Here is a 26,986-nt window from a genome sequence, read left to right as displayed (position 1 = left end):
CACTGAGCCACAAGGGTAACTCCTAATGGAGGTCTTCTAACAGCTAATTTTAAGTATCTTGAAATTAACAACAACCCCCCAGAAAACTAATCATTCAATAGTTTATGAACTTCAATAAAACAAATTTTCACATTCTTTTCAAACTGAGACCTCCAGAAAGCAAAAAAGCTGAATAGAGAGTAGCAGATACTCAAAGAATTCTACTTTTGTCATCTACTTTACGGAATGCTCCCCCCCTCTGATTTTGGCAGACTGGAAAACACACAGCTGATAACCATGGCGTCAATGTTTTGGTTTCACCTGCCTTTGCCAACACTGCCATACACTGCCCGAAGAGGCCACAAAAATAGGTGAATTACCAACTGCCCCAATAAGTGTGAACTAGGTCTTTATACACTAGGAACATAGGGACCACATACAGCATACCTGCAGAAAACAAAAGCTACTTTGGTCTTTCAGATGTGGAGTAAAATGATTGTAAAAAAATGCAACTCATTATACTCTTTTTCCTTTTTTAAAATAGGAAAATAATTAAGTTGGTAAAATATAGTCTGCAATTCTTATCTTAAAAAGACCAGAGTAAAACACCTATTTCTCTTTCACAGGATACATATGTTTTACCTAAAATTACTCGTGTTAGCCTATAAAATTTAAGTTGAAAGTCTGACTTAACTTCTCATGTCTAGTCAAAGAATACAGTTCCTCAGAGAATCAAGGATCAGCAGAACTTCAACTGCAAGCCCAATTCAGCCACAGCCTGTATTTTTGTACTGCCCATAAGCTAGGAATGATTTTTGCATTTTTAAAGGGTTATAAGAAAAAAAAAATGCAATAGATACCACTTGTGGCCCACAAAGCCTAAAATACTTATTTATCTAGCCCTTTGCAGAAAGAGTTTGCCAGCCCCTTCTATCTATGAAAAGTTTTAAATGAATGTCCTGTTCCTATTAACTTGAATATAATTTTCTGTTGTCTGTGTTTTAGGTTCATGCTCAAGACCAAAACTTAGGGCATGAAGCAAGTAGCTGCTGATAAAATAAAAGGATATGCATATTTATTTTGTTCAAATAATAAATAAATGATAGCAGATGAGTAACAAAACACTCTGCAGAAAACAGGGCTTCAAATTTTCCCAAAAGCTGGAGATGTAAAATTTATAAAAATATACGTATTTCATTTTCTCAATTAGTTTGAATAGCTCTTTAAAGTCTTCCAAAGGCATGCAATTATCAAATTAATTTCAACAGAGAAAGATGAATAAACTTTTGACAGGCAAATCAACAAGTCCATGTAATAAAGAGAAATCAAAGATCAGCAACTAAATATCTAAATTATAGTTTAGCAACATAAATTACATAACATCAATAAAACTGATATAAATATAAGAAAAGTTGAGTGCTAGAAAGTTAAGAAATAAAGTACAAGTATTCCTTTATATCACTGTATATTTTAACTGGATGATCCATAAAAATGTCTACAAAACAAATTTAAGTTAATCCACTTGGTATCACACACTACATTCCCTTCCCTACACCTACCCCCCCCAACAGTATAAAACCTAAAAATCTGTATTAAAAGGAAACTAGGTAGTTTTCTGATTAGTTATGAATGCTATGGTATATTAAAGCATTAAGGGCAAACAGAGTCAATGGTATTCTGAGGTAGTAACCATACAAGAAGAAGACAACATAGCTATTTTCGGCTCTTATCAAATAAGTGGAGGGCAACACTGTAACAAGACTTCCTTTCACTATCCTTCATTGCTTTTCTTCTCCAAATGTGGTCCATATATTAAAGTCAGCATCCCCTAAGAGCTTGTTAAAAATGAAGAATAATCACAAGTTCCAACCTTGACCCTAATTCTAACTCAGAATTAAAATCAGCTCTGAATAAGAAGCCCAGTTGATTCTTACACATATTAAAGTATAAGAACCACTGCTATATTTTGCACCTTTACAACATTAGACAGAGTCTCTTGGATTTTTTTTTCTTTGTAAAGTGTAAACCAATATGTCTGCTAGTCTAAAATGTATCTTTTAAGTTACAAATAATGTAAGTTAATAAAATTTAATGGTATAATCTAGATAGTGGGTTTGCAAATGTTTTCAATAAAATTCCTTTAATTTTATATCTGAAAAATTTTCATCTGAAAATGGGAGGCAAAGATACATATTATGTATATTATAATATTATAATCAGGTTTTCTGAGTACCTTCTAAAGGAAATCAAGGAGTCTGGTCAGTACGAAGAAGACAAAAATCAAACCTCTTGCCAGTCTTTGGGACCCAGGAATGATATGAATGAAATCTTAATTCTTCCAAGGTAAACTGAAGTGGTGACACAGTACATCTTTAACTTACAGATCAGGTTTTAGACTGAGATATCTGTACTATGGTCAGAAACTTTAGAAATTCAGGTTTTAATCCCAAAGTGAAGACTTAAAATAGGATTCATTGTTCTATTTTTTTCACTGTGTACCAAGTTTATACAGCTAGAGAGTGATCATAGTACATGATCTTCCCCTAGGGAAATAAACATATACACTAGCTGAATGATAGCTTACTTTTAAATTTTTACCCCTTTACAAAATTCAATGAAAGGTCTAAAACGTATTTTCCTAAGTTTTAACCATGTAATGAACTGTTCATCAATTTTTAAATTTTATTTATTTATTTGTTTATTTGTCTTTTTGCCTTTTCTAGGGCCACTCCGGCATATGGAGGTTACCAGGCTAGGGTCTAATCAGGAGCTGTAGCCGCTGGCCTATGCCAGAGCCACAGGAACTCGACCTACACCACAGCTCACAGCAACGCTGGATCCTACCCCACTGAGCAAGGCCAGGGATTGAACCTGAAATCTCATGGTTCTTAGTCGGATTCATTAACCACTGAGCCACAACGGGAACTCATCAATTTTTTTTAACTTCAAGCATTATAAAGTTAAATTCCATGAAATTGGTTTCCTGGACTCATAGGTACATATAATTAGATAAGGCCCCAAACATACATTCGTCTTGTATAGCACTTATTAGTATTCTATGATAACCTTATATATTCCTGTCTAAGGTTTTTTTTCTATGTTGAACTCTTATTTCATACAAATCATACAAATAGGTTAAACAATTACCAATTATTTTATTTTACTTAGAGAAAAAGTTAACTTTTAAAATAAAGATAATTTTTGGAGTTCCTGTTGTGGCACAGCGGAAATGAATCCAACTAGGAACCATGAGGTTACGGGTTCAATCCCTGGCCTTGCTCAGTGGGTTAAGGATCCGGCGTCGCCATGAGCTGTGGTGTAAGTCACAGATACAGCTAGGATCTGAAGTTGCTGTCGCTGTCACGTAAGCCAGGAGCAACAGCTCCGATTGGACCCCTAGCCTGGGAAACTCCATATGCTGCAGGTGCGGCCCTAAAAAAAGGCAAAAGACAAAAAATAAATAAATAAATAAATAAAGATAATTTTTGAAACAAAATTCAGGATCAATCTGGCATTTTTTGTTAGAACACAGTATATGAACAACTGAGAATTTCTATTTGCTTTCTATTCTCTTGCTTTAATGAAAATTTTTTTCAAGAATACCTTCTTTAAAAAATTCTACTAAAATAAAATTCTTCAAATACAACAAAATTTAATCTAGAAACATATGACATAATACTCTTAAAAGCACTTCCAAATTGGAAACTCAAAATTTGTTTCCCTGTTCCTGAGCTGTATAAATAAAACAAAAAAAACTCCCACGTTTCTTGAATCCTGAATATAAGATGTGCTGAATTGAAAAGTTTAATGTAGAAAGAAACCAAAGCCAAAAATAATACCATGGACATTGGAATTAAGAAGCGCTGCCTTCTCATATCCTCAAGAGAACATGTACCAAATAAACATTGTTTTATTTCCTATTTTAGTATAATGGGAAAATGTTGATAAATTATATCAACTGATATCACAGTTATGCTACCACATATGTACATTTTATTAATATTAGTAAATTTTAATAACTAAAATTACTTGAGATAGTTTGCAGAGAATAGATTTGCATTTATTACAATTTTACTTACCTGTCTTGTCTTTGCTGATGTTTCAATAAAAGGAATTCCATAACTTCTTGCTAAGTCCTGAGCCTGTTTTGTGTCTACTGTTCTAGAAGGCAAATCACATTTATTTCCTACTAGGACCATAGGTACATCTTCAGAGTCTTTAACTCTTTTTATTTGTTCTCTGGGGAGGAAGAAAAAGTTACAGCAGAGGAATTAGTTAACAAAAAAATCTTTCAAAAATTGTTCACAACTTTGTCTCATAAAATATGGCCACAAGACTCTTAATGTAATTCCTAGTTCCCATCACCCAAATTTTCCTTTCTCCTCCTTGTAGCTATTTTCCTCTATTCTAAACAGAGAATTTTTATGTCTCTTAAAAGATCAAACCACTAGAAATACAGTAAAACTACAATCTAGTAGGTTCATATGCAGGTAGGTCACAATGATGAAACAGAGACACTGAAAAATTCTAGGTCAAAAAAGTGCTATGCCTAATTTTTAAAATTATAATCTTAGAAACATATACTATATCATTAAATATGTCTGTGTGTGTGTATATATATGTACTTAATTTAAATATATATAAATTAAAATTCGGAATTCTCTTTTTTCAGCTTTTCAGGGCCCCACCTGTGGCAGATAGAAGTTCCCAGGATAGGATTCAGAGAGCCTAAGCTATAGCCACAGCAACGCAGGATCCAAGCTGCATCTGCAACCTACACCATGGCTCATGGCAACTCCAGATCCTTAACCCACTGTGCAAGGCCAGGGATCGAATCTGCATCCTCATGGATACTACTCAGGTTTGTAACCCACTGAGCCACAAAGGGAACACCCAAAATCAGAGTTTTCTCGTGGAGCAGCAGGGTAAGGATCCAGCGTTGTCACTGCAGCGGCTCAGGAAGCTGCTGTGGTGCAGGTTCAATCCCTGGTCCCAGGAACTTCCATATTTGGGGGGCAGGAGGAAGGTGTAGCCAAAACAAAATAAAGTTTTCATAAAAACATGAATACAACACTAACATAATTTTCACATTCCATTCTTTAAAAAGAGAACACCAAGTGAAAAGATTCTGACTTCTGTATGGATAATTCTTTTAACAAACTAGTCAGTTTTATACAAATTTGTCAGATTCTTTAAAACTGTACTGTTCTAACACTTCAATCTTACAACTTCAGAATTATGGTTTTTCTTAATTATGGAAGGCCAACATTTATCTAATTCCAAGAAATTCTACACTAAATATAGCTGATTATTTTTAAGGCTAATTAAGTGACACTATCTCAATTACCTTTCACATTTTTGTTCATGGTTTTCCTTTTGATGATGGATCTAGCTTAAAGCCTTGTTTCTCCAGTACAGAGTGGTTCAGAGCATAGGTTTTGGAGTCAAACAGGCCTACCTTTCAATTCCAGCACTACTACTATTTATGTGACCTTGAACAAGTTGCTCAACTGCCCTAAACCTTAAGAACTTCATTTGCTAAACAGGGATATTACTAACCTCACAAACATTATTTTAAAATTTAAATTAGATAATTTGTGCATGGGAGTTAGCAAAGAGTCAATAAATGGAAGATACAATTACTCCTTGACTTATTTTATTCAACTTAAACCCACCTATAATGGTGAATATCTTCAAATGACTTAGTATTATTTATGGCAAATACACAAAGAAAGCCCTCCCCAGTCCTCATGTACTGGTCCCTCATTGCACTGTACTCCTCTTGACCTGCTGTGTCGAGAATATCCAAGAGACAGGTTTCTCCATCAATTACTACTTGTTTCCTGTAGGAATCCTGAGAAGGGAGAAACACAGTCTGGATTATTACGGTGCATCTTTTACTTCTAAAAAGTGTTAGACACAACTCAACAAAAAATCAACCCAATTCAAAATTGGGCAAAGTACTTCAACTGGACATTTCTCTAAAGAAGATACACAAATGGCCAATAAGCACATGAAAAGATGCTCATCATCATTCAGGAAATGTAAATCAAAACCACGATAAGCTACGACTTAGCACCCATTAGGATGGCTATTTTTTTTTTTTTAAAGGAAAATAACAAGTACTAGTGAGGATGCAGAGAAACTAGATCTAGCAATTCCATTTCTAGGTAGCTAAACAAAAGGACTGAAAGCAGGTATCTGTATGCCAATGGCCATAGAAACATTATTTACAATAGCTAAAATCGAGAAACAACCCACGTATTTATTAAACGAATGGATAAACAAAATGTGATGCGTGTGTGCGCATGTGCACACACACACACAGGAATATTATTTAGCCATAAAAAGGAATGAAATTCTGATATATGCTGAACTTTGAAAACATTATGCTAAGTGAATTAAGTCTGACACAAATTATATTGAGATACCTAGAATAGATAAAGTCACAGATACAAAAAAATAGAAGAGAGGTTACCTGGGGCTGGGGGAGAGGGGAATTGGAGAGTTATTGTTTCATGGGCACAGAGTTTCAGTTTGGAATGATGAAAAAGTTCTGGAAACAGAGAGAGCTAATGGTTGTCCAATTCTATGAATTTAATGCCACTAAATTGTACACTTAGAAATGGCTGCAGGGTGTTCCCATTGTGGCTCAGTGGTAACGAACCCAACTAGTATCCATGAGGATGTGGGTTCAATCCCTGGACTCGCTCAGTGGGTTAAAGATCCGGCATTACTATGAGCTGTGGTGTGGGCCTGTGGGTCGCAGACGCTGTTCAGATCTCATGTTGCTGTGGCTGTGGCATAGGCCAGCAGCTGCAGCTCTGATTCAAACCCTTGCCTGGGAACTTCCATATGCCATGGATGCAGTCTTAAAAAGCAAAAAAGAAAAATTTTTCAATGGCTGCAGTGATAAATTTTATGTATATCTTACCACAAATTTTAAAAAAAGTTTTTAAAAAAGGTGATACAAGAGATTTGCAATGCAAGTGCACACAGATTAATAACGAAAAGACCCAGAGTCTCTATAAAAGAAAATAATTATTACAAAATGGGATAGCTCCACAAACTCTTATTATTCTGGATTATTCGGATGGCAAGAAAAATCAAGCAATTTACAAATAACTGTCATGCATCTATTTTACTTATAGTCAAGGAAATACATAAAAAATATTATGTATTATATATAATGAAAATTTTGATGCCCTTACTTATATACTTCTGAGTCCTGGGAATATTTAATAGCCAGATGGATACTATGATAATGCTAAAGAGAGTTACTTTTTTATTTGCAGATTCTGTGAGATCTCTAATAAAAACAGGGGGGGTGGACAAGGATAGGGTAAAAGATGAGTATCTTAGACACCCTGCAAAGGAAAGAGAGTGGGTAACATAATAGATTCTTGAAATGAAAATCCAATTTTCTTCTGGTTTTTGATTAAGAACTCATGCCTAAAAGATTTTACACACTCTGCCAAAACAGGCTTCAAAAAATAAGAGTAAGGGCTGGTGCAAGGTGAAGTCATGGAGTCAGAGGCAGGGCTCATAAGAGGTATAAAGTATAAGCCTGGGGATACTGTTTTTTGTTGCTCCACCCTTAGTTCATAAATTACTTTATGGACCAATCAATTATTTAAAAAGTGGTTATTAAAAATCACATTTTTTGTAAAATGTCTGAAAAATGTTTACAGCACATGGAGAATACAAAGATACACATGCAGCATGATCTCAATAAAATACCTCTACACATCCATATAAAGGTATCCGTATGTATACTGAAAAACTGGTAGTGGAGTTCCCATTGTGGTTCAGTGGGTTAAGAACCCAACTAGTATCCACGAGGACGTGGGTTTGATCCCTGGCCTCACTCGGTGGGTTAAGGATCTGGTGTTGCTGCGAGCTATGGGCTAGGTTGCAGATGTGGCTCGGATCTGGAGTTGCCGTGGCTTCAGTGTCGGCCAGTGGCTGCAATCCTGATTCGATCCCTAGCCTGGGAAATTCCACATGCTGTGGGTGCAGCCCTAAAAAGACAAAAAACTCGTGGTATATATATCAAAATGTTAACAAAGAGTATGTCTATGTTGGAGATAATTTATCTATGAAGTATTTGATCTCTTGCTTATCTTTTTTTTTTGGTAATAGATATTACGTTAAATGTATTTCTTTGGCTTTTAATTTTAAAAAGTATGAAAGATTACCACATTAGACTATGAACTTGTGCTTATCTTTTAAAGTAAACTTTATTTTCCAAATTGTGTATAATGAAAATTGATTATCTCACCAGTCAGAAAAAAAAAGGATGAATAAAATTTCTAAATGAGAAGCTCTTGCCTAAAGATTTGAATATTTGGTTGGCATTTTATTTTAGCCTATTCTTAATGAATTACATGAAAAAACTCTTGTGTATTATAAACTGAAAACCAGTGTTCTTGAAATATAATGAAAAAGCAAGAATTGAGAGCAAAGTACAGTCTTGGAACCAATCTGTTCATTACCCAGGTGTGGCCACTGCACAGGTAAAACAAACCAAAGACTTTTCCTTACATGTTGCTGTCATTTCACATTCTTCATTTACCAATATTCATTTACAGTTGACAGTTCCCTTAGTCTCTAACATTTTCTATCAACAATGTAATTAACCACATATATAGTTTCTGGAGCCAGAGAAATCTATACCTAAGGCATGGCTGGGGGATTACCCACATCTATTGCCTTTAAGATGTACACCTCAATAAACCCCCATTTACAAAATTTTTTTTTAACTTTTTTTTTTTTTTTTTTTTTTTGGTCTTTTTGCTATTTCTTGGGCCGCTCCCATGGCGTATGGAGGTTCCCAGGCTAGGGGTCTAATCGGAGCCACAGCCACCAGCCTACGCCAGAGCCACAGCAACGCAGGATCCAAGCCGCGTCTGCAACCTACACCACAGCTCATGGCAACGCCGGATCGTTAACCCACTGAGCAAGGGCAGGGACCGAACCCGCAACCTCATGGTTCCTAGTCGGATTCGTTAACCACTGCGCCACGACGGGAACTCCCCATTTACAAAATTTTGACACGCTTTGTGTTTCAAAAGTATATAATGTGGAGTATCAGTATTTCAAAAGTATATAATGTGGAATATCAGTATTTCTGCATGCACTGCAGAACCTGTTCCCATGATGAACACTCCATCAAAGGGACTGAGAACTTAGGAAGGCCAGTCCCTACTCATTCCTGTTATCTTTTTCCTTCTAAACCCTAAAGATACTGACAGCGAAGTTCTGAGTCACATTCTGTGGTTGAAAAATGTAACCTACAACCTACCTATAAACAATGAGGAATCTGCTGATTACAAATAATAGGTTTAGGTTAAAAATTTAGTACAATTTCTCAAGTCAAATTTAACTAGTCATCCTCAGAAGCATAATTAGTCACTAAGCTATAGAAGGCAGTGCAACTTGGTAAAAAACTTAAGAACAAAAGTGTTAAATGGCAAGGTCTGATCTGAAAAGAACTGACAAGTTTTAAAACAAAGCAGACAGCACAACAAAATGATTTGGAAATACTAAAGATTTTGTTTTAACTTCAGGTTAACCATAAGAAAAGAAGCATTCGGAGGTAGAAAAAAATGTATGCATCACTGTAAAATCTTTCCCAAAAGAAGAATCTATGTAGGGTATACAGCAAACTATTGCCCATAGGCCAAATGTGGCCCACTGTTTTTGTATGGCTTATGAGCCAAGAATAGTTTTTACATTTTTAAATGGTTTAAACACAAACACACACACACACAAAGATTATGTGACAAAGACCCAAGTGCCCCTTCACAGAGAAGTCTGCCAACCTCTGCTCTAAGCTAATAAAATACCTTTTCACAAACCTGAAATATTCAACACATATTATTCCTTTCATACTTAAAAAAAAAAAAAAAACACTGCAAAAATACAGGTTATCAAGGCCTAACCAGTTTAAAACCAAGATTCTACAATGAAACTAAAGATAGAATAAGAAAAGGATCAAGACTTTACGTTTTTAATTAGTACTATTTCCAGCCTCTCAAACGGAATAAACTTTTAGATCAGGTACATATTAACATCCTTTGGAAATGAAGATAAAAATAAAGCCACTTAAAAACTAATACAACCTAATAAAATATTAAATGAAGGAAAGTTATCCATTTATTTTCCCTTACTCCCAGCTAAAGTATTATATTTTTTATTTGCTGCAGTAATATTAAAAAAACAACAAAACCTTTTCTAAATGAAATATACTATGCCGGCAAAAGTTAAGCATAGAAAAAGTCAAACTTTTCTGATGATACAATAAACCGGTACAGTCCTTTTAGAAAGCAAGTACAGTATCTGCAACTGCTTCCTAGAAGTTGTTATTCTTACAACACATTCTCCACAGAGCAGCTAGTGATCCTATTATAATTTGTAACTATGTATTTATGCATAACTGTTCCATAACCCTACTAGGCTCTCAAACTCCATGACCACTGGGCTCACATCTGTTTTACTCAGTACTATGCATCCTTTGTGTGACAGTCTCGAACACAATATATAATCAGTACTGTCTGCTGAACAAATAAATAAATCCATTCAATGTAAATATATGCAGACGTGCTATAAACAGTCTTATAAAAATAAATATTTTATAAATCATATTAAAACAATGAAGCTATAAATCTTTAAGTTATATTCAGAGTATTTTAATAAATGTTTTACAATAATATGAAAAAATGTACATTACTTTTATAAAAATATAAACAAAACAATATATACAGAGATTTCAAACATTTTGGAGAGGGAAGAGAATAAAATTACAGAGAACACAGGGGCCTTCAACTGCATTAAGTTTTAAACCTCAAAAACAAAAAAGGGGAGTTCCCTTCATGGTTCAGTGATTAACGAACCTGACTACGATCCATGAGGATGCAGGTTCAATCCCTGGCCTCTCTCAGTGGGTAGGGAATTGGGCATTGCCAGGAGCTGTGGTGTAGGTCGAAGACTCGGCTCAGATTCCACCTTGCTGTGGCTGTGGCATAGGCTGGCAGCTGCAGCTCTGGTTCAACCTCTAGCCTGGCAACTTACACATGCCTCGAACAGACGCAGCCCTTAAAAAAAAAAAAAGAAAGAAAACCAAGAAGGAACTAAACAAAATGTGGCAGAATGTTAAGACAGGAAAAAGCTGGTTGGGGTGCACAGGATGCTCATGATATTACTTTTCCACTCAGCACTAAGAGTGTACTCATCTCATCACCACTCACTCAACAATGACTTTTTTCTTTTGCTCTTTTTAGGGCTGGACTTGCGGCATATAGAGGTCCCCAGGTTGGCGGTTCAATTGGAGTTGCAGCTGCTGGCCTACACCACAGCCACAGCAACGCCAGATCCAAGCCACGTCTGCAACCTACATCACAGCTCATGGCAACACTGGATCCTTAAAACACTGAGCGAGGCCAGAGATGGAACCCGCAACCTCATGGTTCCTAGTTGGATTTGCTTTCACTGTGCCACGATGGGAACTCTGAATTTTTTATATTTTTTATTTTTGTCAGCAGGTTAGACCAAAAACTCTACCATTTTAATATCTATTTCTTTGAGGACTAGTAATGTTACATAGTTTTTATTATTTTCTTTTCTTTTTTTTTTTTTTTTTTTTTTTTTTTGTCTTTTTGCCATCTCTTGGGCCGCTCCCACGGCATACGGAGGTTCCCAGGCTAGGGGTTGAATCGGAGCTGTAGCTGCCAGCGTATGCCAGAGCCACAGCAACGCAGGATCCGAGCCGCGTCTGCGACCTACACCACAGCTCATGGCAACGCCGGACTATTAACCCACTGAGCAAGGCCAGGGATCGAACCCGCAACCCCATGGTTCCTAGTCGGATTCCTTAACCACTGTTCCACGATGGGAACTCCTATTTTCAAATTTATTCCTATTACCTGTGTCCTTTGCCTATTTAATATTTTTGTCTATTTTGCACTGACTTGTATAATTTTAAAAAGTGTTTTCCAGTTTATTAACATGCCTTCAAGCTTCATTTTATGTAGACCCATCAGAGTATATGAAAGTTAAGACTAAATCTTTCAAGATATAATTCACTGATGAGGACATCATTTTGTCATTATAATTCACAGTAACCAAGTTACTTAGTATGTTCATCTTTTAACATACTCAACTTAGTTTTCCTACTCAGGCAGTTAACCCTGACATGTGAAGACATACTACAGTAAACAAAAAATCTAAAGAAATTACTAACTTTTACTAAAGGTAATCATATTACTATTAATAGTAATTATGACAGCCAAGGTTTACTGAGGCCCTTATTTATGTCAAATACTGTAACAAGCATATTACAAGCCTTATCCCATTTAACATCCATCTCCATGCTGATGCTACATTTGATGCTCTTGTAAATAAATATGAATAGGACTACTAAAAATTTCAGCTAAAGTATTATTTGAGGATATACTCTTTAAATGCTTGTAAGATGTTCTTAATGTGTTAAGAATTATAAGTATTTTTCACGTACTGCTAAATAACACTATAGGAAAAAATGAGAAATTTTATTTTCATTCTCTTAATGCTCAGGTATTTTGCTGCTCTTCTAAAACATTACTGAATCTATCATAGAATGATGTGTTCCACACAATTGGTTATAAATCATCAAAAGTTGTTGTACACAGCTAGTTCTCAAAGTCAGCTAGAAACATGTACAACAGCCTGGTATGTTGGAATTCTAATAGGAAAGAAAGAAGGAATTTGGGATGTATAAACAGGCTTATTTATCAGTTCATTTGCACCTACCTAACTCCATCCCCCTTGTGTCCTAGGGACACTTACTAAAAATCTACTAAGTGTCATATAAAGTTTCTGACCTCAAAGAGCCAGGTCTGGTGGAAGAGATATAAATGTAAACAAGTAATTACAACAGAGTGAAATAAATCCAACACCTTAAGTAAAACAAAGTACAATGATCGCAAACAGGAAGATGAGATCAACTCTACTTTTGCGAATTAAGAAAGACAGAAGGGCTACTCCAGGCAGGCAGAAGCAAAGAGAATATATCAAAACATGAAATATACATGTTGAGGACATAGAACCAATAAGTTCAATACAATTTTAGCTGAGAGGGATTACAGGTTAAGTAGAAGCAAAAGTAGACAATCGAGCAGAGGTCAGCTCTGGAGGGTCTAACATGCCACATTAGGGGAGTTCTGAACTTCACCTTATATGAAATCACTGTAGGACAGAGGATCAAGACAAGGTTCACTGTTAGCATTATTATGACAAATTATAGAAAGAAACCAGACTGGAGGCTGGGAGATAAGTTTAGGAAACTTTTATAAGAAATGACAGAACCTGAACTAAGGCAGTAACAGCAGTAAAATGGAGATTATAAATAGTTTTGAGAAATATTTAATGGGTAAAATTGACAGGAAAGTCCTCATACGTCACTTGCAGTAATGTTTACAGCAGCATTTTTCAAAATAGCCAAAAAGAGGAAACAATTTATATGCCCATCAACTGATGAATACATAAACAAATATTCATACAAGAGAATATTATTCAGCCACAAAAAGGAATGAAATATTGAAACATGTGACAATATGGATGAACCTTGAAAATATTACCCTACATGAAAGAAGCCACACACACAAAAAGGCCACATATTGTATGATTCCAATTAATGAAATATTCAGAATATGCAAATCCACAGAGAGAGAAATTAGAAAATGGTTGCCAGGGGCTGGCAGAAGAAGGGACTGGGGTGTGACTGTTAACTGGTATAGGCTGATAAAAATACTATAGAATTAGATGGGGTGATGGTCACGTAACTTTGTGAATATACTAAAAACCACTGAACTGTACACTTTAAGAGGATGAATTTTATGTTATGTGAATTATATCCCAATTTCTTAAATAGCCAAGCTTACTGTTTATAGATGGGAACAAAAGGGGAAGGTGAGAGGAAAAGGTGAGTTCAATTTGGAGCTTACTGAATTCCATATGCTCATAGGTTGCTCTGGTGCTCTGACCTGTAGGCAGCTTTGATATGCAGGTCTGATTCTCAGGGCTGAAGTCTAGGCTGGAGATACACTTCTCCTAAAGCTTCAATCTATGGGCCACCACAGAACTCCACTTGTTGTGTAAGCATGGGCAAGCTATTTAATCTCTTGTCTACTCTATGCTACTGTTCCTTTAGCTATAAAAAGGTGTAAATAACAATGCACAGGACTTTGTATACAGGTTAGAATTAAAGAACATGAAAATCCCTTTATGAAATGAAAAGTGCTATCAAAAGTTTAACTGCATTATTTGGTATTTTACATTATACATGCTATTATAGGCCAAAAAGATAGGGGGCAGATTACTGGCTACTAAGAACTGTACAGCAACATCAGTATCTTGTCCTTACAAAAATCACTGGACATCTACAGTTGGACTACTTTTTCTAAACCTACTTATTTAAATACACTCATACTCTACACAAAGTGCTATGATGCAGCTCCTCTTATATAACAGTCTTTCAATGTCAGTACATATAGATCTTCCTAATCCTTTTTGACAACTATATAATATGTATAAATATACCATACCTTACTTTAGCCATTCCCTACTGGTAGATGTGTAGATTATTTCCACCTTTAAAAATTATAAACAAGCAATAAACACTCCTGGGTATATACATCTTAAACATTTATCCAACTGAATCTTTCAGATAAATTTCTGTAAGTGGAATTACTTGGTCACAGGGCATGTAGTTTCGTTTTGATACATACTGCCAAACTGATGACCTCCAGAAAGTTTGTAAGAATATATACTCCCACTATAGCATAAAGAGTACACATTTTTCCAAACCTTTTCAGGCCTTTCTTGGCAAAAATGAAAATTAAAAATGTTATTTTTGAACTTGCATTTCTATATTAATTGTCTTTTAATATGTTTCAACATTACTTTGTGTGTGGGTTGGGGGGGATAGGTTGGCTATTTATATCCTTAGCCTCTATTTTTTTTTTTTTCTATTTGGATGTTTTCTTTTTTCTAACTCAGATACAGAAGAGCTTTTCCCAGGTTTCCATCTGTCTTGTATTTTTGTTAAAGATGTCTTAATTTTCACATAGCCAAAGAGCTCAATCTTTTCTTAAATGTTTTCTTCAATGTTTTAAAAAATACTTGGAAAATGAAAAGGGTTCCTACTTTTCTCAGTGGAGAAAACTATTTAATCCCAATTCTACAAATGACCTAACCTAACCTAATGTTAAATTATTCAGTCTATGTTGACTGATATTATCATTTTTGTTTCAATAGTTGTCTAATTTTTTTTTTTTTTTTTTTGGTCTTTTGTCCTTTTAGGGCTGCACCCTCAGCATACAGAGGTTCCCAGGCTAGGGGTCTAAGTGGAGCTACAGCTGCTGGCCTACATCACAGCCGCAGCAACACCAGATCCAAGTCGCGTCTGTGACCTACACCACAGCTCACGGCAACGCCAGATCCTTAACCCACTGAGCGAGGCCAGGGATCGAACCTGCAACCTCATGGTTCCTAGTCAGATTCGTTTCCGATGGGAATTCCAATAGTTGTCTAATCTTTAACATTAAAATTCACACAAGGCAGAACTAGTGTTCTCATCATGGGAGGAAAAAAAGGCATGGGAAGAAGGGGAGGAAGAATGAACTCATGATTTTTATTTTTTATTTTTTTCTTTCTATGGCAGCACCTGTGGCATATGGAAGTTCCTGGGCCAGAGGCTGAATCACTGCCAGCCTACACCATGGCCATAGCAATGCCAGATCCAAGCTGCATCTGTGACCTATGCTGCAGCTTGTGGCCAGGCCAGATTCTAACCCACGGAGCATGGCCAGGGATCAAACCTGCATCCTCATGGATAGTAATCGGGTTCTTAACACAACGGGAACTCGGAACTCATGATTTTTAAATGAAATCTATTTCTTGGCTCTGTTAAAAATGATCCAGAAGCAGTGACACCCCAGGAGCAACAAACACACCTAACATCCAGGTCTTAATTCTAAACACCATTTCCTAGTAAAAGGAATTAGGGTTCTTTGGACAAATGGATGAATGGAGGGTAAGGATGGGGAAAGAGGAGGTGAACCTGGAACACACTGTGCCAGAAAGTAAGGAAGAGCCCCAAAACTGATGGGGACATGTCAAAAGATTCAGGGGCCAGTGAAAGGGATTCCACTGGCCATATCAAAAATAAATTTGACCATCAAAATGAGTAATTACAGGAATAGACTTCAACACACTCAACAGAAAAAGAATCCATGAGTTCATACTGATACAAATAAGACAAACCAAATAAATAAGGGGAGGGAAGAGAAAAGAGAGAAACCTTATTTATGGTAGATGTCAACCAATAAATGTAGAAGTAACACCAGAGTTAGATTACCTACCACTTTCCAAACACTACGGTAATAGTTCATCCTGGTGAGAATTACCAGTAGATATTACATCGCACTGGGTGCAAATATGTTGGAGAACAGGATATCTACAGTCTCAAAGAATCTCCCCACAGAGTACATATTAGTTATGAATGAACTAAAGATACCTTTATAGAGAGAAAATGGATAGATATGACCTTAACCGAATAATCAATGTTAACATAACATCATCAATAATGGGACAAGCCAGCATCTTACGCCTCCTGATGTGATACACCAAGGAGGGCATAACATCACTTACATGGCATTTCTATCAAAAATGTTTACTCTGAATCTGACCATGACAAAACAGTCAGACAAAACTAAATGAAAAGACATTTTATAAAACTGGCCTGAATTCTTCAAAAAGTGACACTGTCATGAATGACTAAGAAAAACTAAGAAACTGTTCTAGATTGTGAGACATGAAAACTGATTTTTGATCCTGGGATTGGGAAAAAAAAAATTGCTAAAATGCTAAAAGCATATTCTGGGAACTGATAAAATTTCAATATGGAATATATATTAGATAAACTATTACATCAATGTTGAATTTCCTAAATTTTGCCATTGCACTGTAGTTACTCAAAGAATTATTCTTGCTGTTAGAACAGGGTGGGCAAAACCTGTTCTGTAAAGGATTAGACAGTAATTGGTCTTTGTTGCAACCCCTCAACTCTCCCACTGCAGTGCAAAGGCAGCCAGAGACAACATGTAAACACTCAAGCACAACTGTGCTTGAAGAAAACTTTACAAAAACAAAGGCTGTATGTGGTCAGCAAGCAGGCCAGTTTACAGACCCCTGTGTTTAGAGAACAATATGCAACTTATTCTCAACAACTTCTGCAAAAAATAAATAATATGAATTCAAGTTCTACAGCAAGCACATGTAATCTAAAGATAAGAGGTTTTCTTCATACTATTTTTATTACTTTTCTATAGTTTAAAATTTTTCAAAATAAAAAAGTTCAGGAGTTCCCGTCGTGGCGCAGTGGTTAACGAATCCGACTGGGAACCATGAGGTTGCGGGTTCGGTCCCTGCCCTTGCTCAGTGGGTTAACGATCCGGCGTTGCCGTGAGCTGTGGTGTAGGTTGCAGACGCGGGTCGGATCCTGAGTTGCTGTGGCTCTGGCGTAGGCCGGTGGCTATGGCTCCGATTAGACCCCTAGCCTGGGAAACCTCCACATGCCGCAGGGGCGGCCCAAGAAATAGCAAAAAGACAAAAAAATTTTTAAAAAAATTAAAAAAAAAAAAGTTCAAAAATTACCTAAGGTAAGCAATATATCCCTACTTAATCTCCTCAAATATTTTATTTTTACTACCCATTTCTAGTTTTATTTTTTTTAAGACCACAATAATGTAACTTTCCATAAACCTAGGTACATGAGACAATATAATTAAGAGCTATAAGAAATCTACTGCCTTCTGAAAGCATAAAGCCTCTAAGTTATATATAATTAGGATCACTATCTAAAAACAGTGCTCTGCCAAATATATCTAAAATAAGCTCAGTGAAGGCAAGGATCTGGTCCCTTTTACTCCTCAAAGTATGTCTAGACCCTAGGAAGGCTGCATGGTACAGATCTGGCACTGAATAACATTTATGGAATTAAGGAAATAGTTGCATTGCTAAAACCAGAATCTTAAGAGATGTCAAACAACAGATAAGTTTTTTTTTCTTTCATTTCTATGCTTTTAAAGCTTTATATTCATAAAAACCCAAATTAGAATAAAACATATCCAATAATTTTTAATGTTCAAGTCTCAATAAGTTATGATTAATACTTATTCTTAAATTAACCTAAATACAGTGACTAAATTTTATATTAGTTTATTCTAAAAATCAGGTACTGTCAACTATTTATAGTCCTATAAACATTTATAATGTGAACTTTCACAATTTGCCACTTTTGAATAGGTTCTTCCTAACACCCTACGTAACACATCACTAAGCTTTGAACTCTGTAAGGTACCTCCTTGAGTGCCTGAAAAGAAATTCAGGAGTTCCCATCGTGGCACAGTGGAAATGAATCCAACTAGGACCTATGAGGGTGCAGGTTCGGTCCCTGGCCTTGCTTGGTGGGTTAATAAGGATCTGGAGTTTCTGTGCACTGTGGTGTAGGCTGCAAACTTGGCTCGGATCTGATGTTGCTGTGGCGGTGGTGTAGGCCAGCAGCTGTAGCTCTGACTGGACCCCTAGCCTGGGAAGCTCCATATGCTACAGGTGTGGCCCTAAAAAGCAAAAGAAAGAAAGAAAGAAATTCAGAGAGCCACAATGCCATGTTTTATTCCCTCAAAGTAACCTCAATCAATGTTAACAAGGGCAAACTCTATTTTCTCCTACACTGCCACATTTCCTTTCTTAGTTAAAAATATTCACCCATGTATTTAATTAGTTAGGCCTAACTAGTTCATGGAGTAATCTTAATATTAGCAGAGCAAAAGAATACTTTAGCTTGTTATAACATTAATTATATAAAGTAAGACTTAAATAAAATTTATTTATTTATAAATTGATTATATCCACGGTTTAAACAGGAAAAATATCCAAACTTAGGATTCCATTTTTTTTATTATAAAAGCAAATAAGTTGACCAGTAGAGGGCACTCCCTTGAAAGAGGGGGAAGAGCTGACCATACAGCCTTGAAGAGAAATGCATTCTTATTTTAAAAACAGAACGTTTCAGTAAAACAGTAGAGTAAGCTAATATAACATGTTAGTTTAGAAAAATGTAAAGTTTAAATCTATGCTATGTTAAAAAATACAACATAAACTATATTCAGGGACTTGAATTTCAGAATTTATGGGATGTTTAAGGCTGTACGTAATACACAAGAGCATCTCAACCTTACCACCACTGACACATTGGGCCATGCCATTTGTTGTGAGGCCTGTCATTTGTTGTGAGGGCTTCTCCTGTGCAGGAAGTTTAATAGACTCCCTGGCCTCTCTCACTAGAAACGCCAGGAGAAGTCACCCTCAAGTTGTAATCAAAAATACCTCCAGATTATTGCCAGATGTCCCCTGAGGCGCAAAGTCACCACTCATCCCTCATTAGTAACTACTGATACACATATGAAAAAAAAAAAAAACAAAAAAACAGAAAAATAGCAGCTTACAACATTAAATGGTACTTTTCATACACCATTCTTCAATACTGGTTTAATATTACAAATTTTCTCTCCATAATTTAATACTTTAATCAGCAAGTACATTCCATAATTAACATGGAAAAATTTTTTTACAGAGAAACGCATAGATCTTGGTGAATAAACACTCCACAGCAAAGAGCACTAAAGATGGAACAAATCAATCCAATTATGAATCCACTTTTCCTTACTGAGTAGAAAACTGTTTCATCTAAGACAGGCTTAATGTTTGGACTGAATTATAAGTGTCACATTAACAGAACTATGCAGATGTCAAGGAATTGGAGCCTGGGAAAAATATTTTTCAATATCTATTTTTACATTATATCCAATAGATAACTGTTATATGTTTGCTAAGTGACCAACTGATCATTCTGATTTCTACTTTAATTTTTTTAAGACAAGATTTTCCTGCTTCCCCCAAATTTTACTTTAGAAAACACATTTCAGAGAACATATTTTTATAGTAACAAGTGATCTCCAAACGGTAAAATCATTTACTATGGGACTGCTTTGAGTTTTTAGTTACCATGTACCACTAACAAGGTATTTCATTATCTCTTGGAATTCTTTGATAGGTTTCATAAAAGATAAAGGTAAAATCTTTTCAGAATAGAAGTAAAGGTGATTATCATGTGAAAATACAAACATGCTCCATCTATGCATCTAAATCTATGTCATAACTCTGCCATTAGACAGTATGCGAAGTTCAAATTTTGATATATTGGTAAATCTGAATCAGCCTCTAATATTATATATTTTCTTAAGGCTAATTTTTCATTTTTATAAAGCTATACAAGGGTACAGTGGAAACCCCACTTAACTTGGTCTCAGAATATTTAAAATTCCACCACTTACTAGCGAAGCATCCTAAGACAAGCTACAACCTCTTAGAGATAATTTTTACACTTGATCTTAGCCAAAAGGCCGAGAAGCGATTAGAGATCATTTTTAACCTAAATGAAAGAAACAATAACCATCTTCCTTACCTGTCTCACAGTATAAATCTCTGCAATCCTAAATCACTAGAAAAAACAGTATTACTTAATTTAAATTTTTTTTCTAAATTTCTTTCCATTTGTTTTAATGCAGGAAAACTGATGAGAATTCCAAATGTGCAAAGTCTACAACCTCTCTCATTTTCTCTCTGACCTACACTATTCACAATCAAAACCTTACAGCAGTAGTGATAGCCCCCATCCTTTCTTTTACAAAAACGTCATGCCAATATTTTTGTTTTATTTATTAAAATAAACTACTGCATTCTCTTGCCTTTCTTCTAGTTGAACTATACCAAGAATTTAATGTGTCAGTTCTCTCAGAGACTCACTGTAACTTGGGAGATAAGAAACAATCTCTGATACCTTTTCCCAGATGGCTACACTAGTGAGGGAACGTCAGTTTCAAAGTTCACAGATAATCAATGCTTCCCCAGGTCAGTCTTCTGATTTGGCAGAAATCATAACCAGAGTTAATGGGTTTGAGTTTATAAACTTTTTCAACCTTCCCCCCAAATAAAGGATTGACTTTTAGCTTAAATTTTTTAAGATTTATATTGCATTTTAACAATTTTGACCAAAAGGTTTCTTAACACATTATTATATGTCACTCTTGACCTCGGATAAGAAACATAGTATAAAGGAATTCCTCAGAAGATGGGGGGCACTTCTGCTAAAATCATATGCCAGAATTCTAGGAAAACTTCCATGCTTAACTTTAATTACAACTTCCTTTTACCTCCAATTTAAATGGTGGAGTATGCCTAGTAACCTTGGCTTTAGAAATAGGAGTTCCTGTTGTGGTGCAGTGGTTAACGAACCCGACTAGGAACCATGAGGTTGTGGGTTCGATCCCTGGCCTGGCCTGGCTCAGTGGGTTAAGGATCCGGTGTTGCCATGAGCTGAGGTGTACGTTGCAGACGTGGCTTGGATCCCGAGTTGTGGTGGCTGTGGCTTAGGCTGGCGGCTACACCTCCGATTAGACCCCTAGCCTGGGAACCTCCATATGCCACAGGTGTGGCCCTAGAAATGCCAAAAAAAAAAAAAAAAAAAAAAAAAAAAAAAAAAAAAAAAAAAAAAAGAAGAAAAGACAAGAAATAGGTGAACTATTTAATCTTCCTCAAAGGAAAAAAATAAAACCATCAGCACTGAAGTGACTTGCCAAGAAGAAATATAGAGACTATTACATATGTGGTCCACTTAGTTAGACTCTTTCCATTTGCTACTGCAAATTATTAAACCTGGAAGCCAAATAAAAGCTGTTTCTATGTTTAAATCAGATCTTTGCAAATACGGGTTATTTTCCATTTTCTTCCCCTGCAGTACCAAAAATATTTGACATTTCCTTATGAGCAGTTATCTAATCAATCCTCAAAGTTCTACCCTGCATAAACGTCTTAAAAGGCTAACCATGCCCTTTGAATCTACCTCAGTGTGGTCAAGGTGTTTCTTGAAGACTTTATACAACATCCTAACAGGGCATTCTGACCTGTTCTACAATCTGTAGCTTGAGACTCAGAGAAAATTCTGGGACATTTTTCAGAGCTGATTTAAAAAACTGGTATATCAGATCTAGAATAAAAAGTAAGGGATTAATTAGGATTACTTAAGCTGGGGTAAAGAAGTTTTTGGAAATAATTTAACAGCATAAATCTATTTCAAAGACAAACTGATGCTATGTTAAACTTAACAGGAAGATTCACATTATGCATAAAATATGCTAATTACATTTCGGAAATTAGTTAACACAGTTAGGTGCCGTTCCCTCCTTGCAGGTCTCTAGGATTAAATAAATCCCTATCTGCTTGAGATCATTTGACCTCTCAAGATCTCTGCCAGGCCTTTATTCTATCATTATGCTGTTGGCCTTGCTTTTGGTACATTCTCATGAAACTGAAAAAGCCTGAAAATTACAGTAATTGATTTGTAATAAAAACAATTCTAATATTTCCTTCAGTACACTGAAAAAGGACTGCACAGGAAAGGTAAGGACTAGTGTGGTACCTACCCTTATACATCACCCAACATACACATACATAAAAGAATGAGCTTTTCTAAAACACACAGGTAGCTGCAGGTTCTCCAGTACTTCAATGTGAAGAGAAAACTTGAAAATACTACTAATTAAGTGTTTTTAATTCCATCATCAAATGATTCCACTTTACCAGTACCCATCAATTCAACATGTGACATCAAAATATACCCCCAAAACACCAAAACCCCATACGGACAATAGCCACATTTTTAGGAAAATAACTGTTAGATATGTCTCTTTTTACAAATAGGATGTAAGTTCACATTTTCACCCTCTGCTAAACTCACAAGTACACTTTCAATCAAAATGCACATATACTAGCTCAGAGTGAACATTGCAGATGGTATTATTCTCCCCAGAGAAGACTGAAGACTCAACACTGGGCTCTCCATGTCTGTGGTTACATATAACATCAGAGTAAAGCCTTGAAACCCAAGTGCATTGCAGATAACTTAGGTATTATCAGAATAACTGTCTTGTAATGCGTAGTTTTAGAAAATGACCAGAGAAACCTTTTTTGTACCCAAAGGATGGGCCTGCACAAGTCAATATGCATAACAGTAAAACAAGATTTACCTCTATCGTAGGATCATATTCATCCACAAAGTGATTCTGAATTAGCTGTATTGTCAAGGCACTCTTGCCTACGCCACCAGCTCCAACTACCACAAGTTTATATTCAGTCATTTTCAGCAGGCCTTATAATAAAAATAATGAAAATGTGACTAAATTAGAACATGTGCCACATATGAGGTTAATATAACCCAAACGCTATCAAGCCCTCTTAACACAAATTGACCTGTATATGAAAAATTGTTTCAAAATACCTCACAAAGTTTAGCGATGAAAACGCCCGTTGACCACAGATGTGCAATATATTGAACTGTACTTCATTTATGAATGCCCCCATCAGCATTTGAGAAAAATGCTTTCAGAGTACACAGTTCTTTTACCTTAGATTCAGGTTGCTGTGTTTTTGTTTTTTTGTTTGTTTTTGCCTTTTCTAGAGCCATTCCCAGGATAGGGGTCTAATCAGAGCTGTAGCCGCCGGCCTACACCAGAGCCATAGCAATGTGGGATCCAAGCCGTGTCTGCAGCCTACATCACAGCTCATGGCAACGCCAGATCCTTAACCCACTGAGCAAGGTCAGGGACCGAACCCACAACCTCATGGTTCCTAGTCGGATTCGTTAACCACTGTGCCACGACGGGAACTCCGGGTTGCTCTATCTGAAGAGCCAATCTGCTGATCTGCAGCAGCTAATGGCTCTCAAAGGAGTGGGCCATGACTTCACTCAGAACAAGTGAGGAGCAAGCTGCGCTATATCCTGTGAACACACCCACACAAAATTTGGCTACTTTAGCCACAGTAATCCTCATTGACTTGGGCCCCAAGAGTTACAAGTGGATATGCTGAGTGTCTCTGCTGGAGTCAAGAGCTACAGAAAACTTTTTTGAAAGCATCATCAAAGTTCTCTTGAAGAGTTAGCAAGAATCTGAATGGAGCGGGGAGAGGACTGTCAAAGCTGGATGGTGCGCTGGGAAACTAAAAACTGAGACGCCAAAGCAGATAAGGACAATAATTTTTGACATTTTAATCTGTAAAGTATCTGCTGAGGAAAAGAACAGTGCAAAAACTAAAAGAACTTTGAGAATTTTGAACTAACTATTCAGTACAGATGATATGATCATCGATCACATATATAATTCTGTATTAGTGCTGAAAAATAGAACTTTGCACAAAAATGTAATTGTATAATATTAAAGGCAAGTACCGCTTTTAATGAAAGAATTTTTAAAAGATATAAGTGAATATTTCTCAGTAATGCACATGACTTTAATTCTCCGCTTCTCATCCATCATCTCCCAACAGTAGCAATAAATATTGCCAACTTGTAAGGTTAACAATGCAAGACAGAAAATATTCTTTTAGTCAGCTATTTCAAACTTTTTGAGATAAAAATGAACTTACTTACTTTAATCTCCTATCACTCAATAACTACATGGTACTATTACAAACAAGTAGTGAATTGCGGAGAGAATGGAAGTCGATGCACAATAATTAATACAGCATAAGCTGGTTCTAAATTAATGAATGTACAGATGTTGTATATAAGCACTAGATACAAAGGCAGCATCCAATTTACTGAAGACCAAGAATTATCCAAATACGCACTCCACCCTCTACCCTCAAAAAAGTTACATGGTTTTCCACATGATAACATATTAAACACCTCCTCACCCTCTTCTTGAACCCACTCACAAAGAGACAGGCCAAACAACTGTTGTATTACATTAGTGGCACCCTAGCCTGCTCTGTGCCACCTAGCCTTGTCTAGGGCCATTACAAACATGTATCATAATCTGTTTGCTCCCCCATTTTATTCCAAATATTGGCCACAGCAAATGGGATAGGTGAGGATAATCACACCAAAATGTATCCTCTAGCTCCCTGCCTACCTCACCCCACCCCACCTCCATAAGCAAGGATAACCTAGAACAGCAGTTTTCAAAATGTGGTCCAGGAACCCATTAGGGTTCCTAAAACTTCGGGGGAGGGTCCAAGAGGTCAAAAACTGGTTTCCTAATAATGCTATGATGTGATTTACCCTTTCCACTCTTAATCTTTCACAAGCATACCGGAGAATTTTCAAGACGTGTGATCACCACAGACCGTATACAGAAGCAGCTATGAGGATCCAGATGTCTTCTATTAAGCCATATAATTAGAGAGATTTGGAAAGTGTGAAACAATGCCACTCTTTTAATTTTTGTGTTTTGGAAAACAGTTATTTGTCATAAGAAATTCTATTTATGTTATCAAGTAATAGGCTTGTTATTTCCTTTTTAAAAAAATGAATTAATATTTCTTTAATTCTCAATTTTAATTTCTATTATGGTAAATACTGACATATTTCACACTGGGATCCTTCAATAATTTTTAAAAGTGTAAAGGGGTCCAGGTCCTTACAACCAATAAGTTTCCTAGCCTAGGAGAGACAGCAGGCAAATGCTCGGATTAGCGCTTAGCTGTACATACATGTGTGATTTCTGAAAGACACACACACCTTCTGTCACTTCTTCATGCAGTGGTTATTTCTAAAAAGAATCTTTGCTTGGATTTTAAAAATCAGGCAATATTTAAATCCACTAGAGGAGTTCTGTTGTGGCTTAGCTGGTTAAGAATCTAACTAGTATCCATGAGGATGTAGGTCTGATCTCTGGCCTCACTCAGTGGGTTAAGGATCCGGCGTTGTCGTGAGTTGTGGTATAGGTCACATACGTGGCTTGGATCTCTGGCATTGCTGTGGCTGTGGAGTAAGTCAGCAGCTGCAGCTCCAATTTGACCCTTAGCCTGGTAAGTTCCATACGCCATGGGTGCGGCCCTAAAAAGACAATAAATAAATAAGTGAATACATGCATACATACATACATAAATCCACTAGAGACAACTGGGTTCCCATGGAGTTGTACCGAAGACCACAGGCCAGAAGGAGCCCCATCACCCAAAGCTACAAAAGCTAGCACTGGGGAGAACTGGGATCAGAACTGAAAATTTTGTTCAGAAAAAAAATTTCCACTCTTTTCTGTCATAAAACTGAATTATCATTTCATCTATCTTCTAAAACCAAGAACGCCGTGGATGGATACAGTCCCAAAGTAAGCAGTATTGATATTTACCATACTTAATGTCTATAGTCTATTATATATTCAAGTCAGCATTTTGGACCTTAGTCACCTAAGAATGACATCACTCAGAGGGTTGATTCTGAGATGATGATTGCGAACAGACTTTTTCCCTTTGCAATTTCTTTTTTAATGATGTTTTTCCATTACAGATGTAACATACATTGTGTAAAAATTAGAAAATAACTTTCTGTTCTTGACTCCTTGTTTTGACCATATCAAGGTTTGAGAAAGCTAGTTTAGGACTTCAACTATCATGCACATGTCTATAAGTATTTCAGACAGTTAGCTGGCAGATTGCTACAATTAACTCCTCTTGTTAAAAAAAAAAATTGTGAGTGCTGTTTTGGAGGGCTGTAATAACTCCTGAGATGCGGATCAAATTTATAAGCATGAGGTAATCCAGAAGAGATGGGGGAAAGGACAACAACGGGCAAATTAAACTTCAGGTACGATTTTAGCTATCGCTGTCTACACTCCACTAGTAAAGAAAAAGCCCTGCTTCTGCTTTGCGGGTTTTCTGCGTGTGTTTTAACTTGACAAAGCAAATAGACCTTCTGGGATTAACTTTTTCGTTTTCACTAAGTCACAAGCTTTACGTTGTAGGGTGTTGGCCACCTGTTCTTCCACCACCATCACTACCTCCACCTCCTCCTTTGTGGCCACAGCAATGTCACAGCCCATACATGGGGGAGGGGAGCAGTCAGGAA

General features: G+C 36.4%; 1 protein-coding gene across 5 annotated transcripts in view; it reads right to left on the bottom strand.

Moving 5' to 3' along the window:
- Window positions 1-26,986, bottom strand: part of KRAS (KRAS proto-oncogene, GTPase) — a 37,487-nt gene that overhangs the window by 9,600 nt on the left and 901 nt on the right. For all 5 annotated transcript variants that reach the window (XM_003126427.5, XM_013993780.2, XM_005653152.3 and 2 more), the window contains exons 2-4: window positions 23,166-23,287; window positions 5,655-5,833; window positions 4,059-4,218 (exon numbers count right to left, since the gene is read on the bottom strand). In XM_003126427.5, coding sequence (XP_003126475.1) covers window positions 4,059-4,218; window positions 5,655-5,833; window positions 23,166-23,276 — 450 coding nt within the window. In that variant the 5' untranslated portion in view covers window positions 23,277-23,287. The remainder of the gene's footprint in view (window positions 1-4,058; window positions 4,219-5,654; window positions 5,834-23,165; window positions 23,288-26,986) is intronic.

This window comes from Sus scrofa, chromosome 5, assembly GCF_000003025.6.
Source record: "Sus scrofa isolate TJ Tabasco breed Duroc chromosome 5, Sscrofa11.1, whole genome shotgun sequence".
Classification (NCBI taxonomy): domain Eukaryota; kingdom Metazoa; phylum Chordata; class Mammalia; order Artiodactyla; family Suidae; genus Sus; species Sus scrofa.
This window is presented reverse-complemented; position numbering and strand designations above follow the sequence as displayed.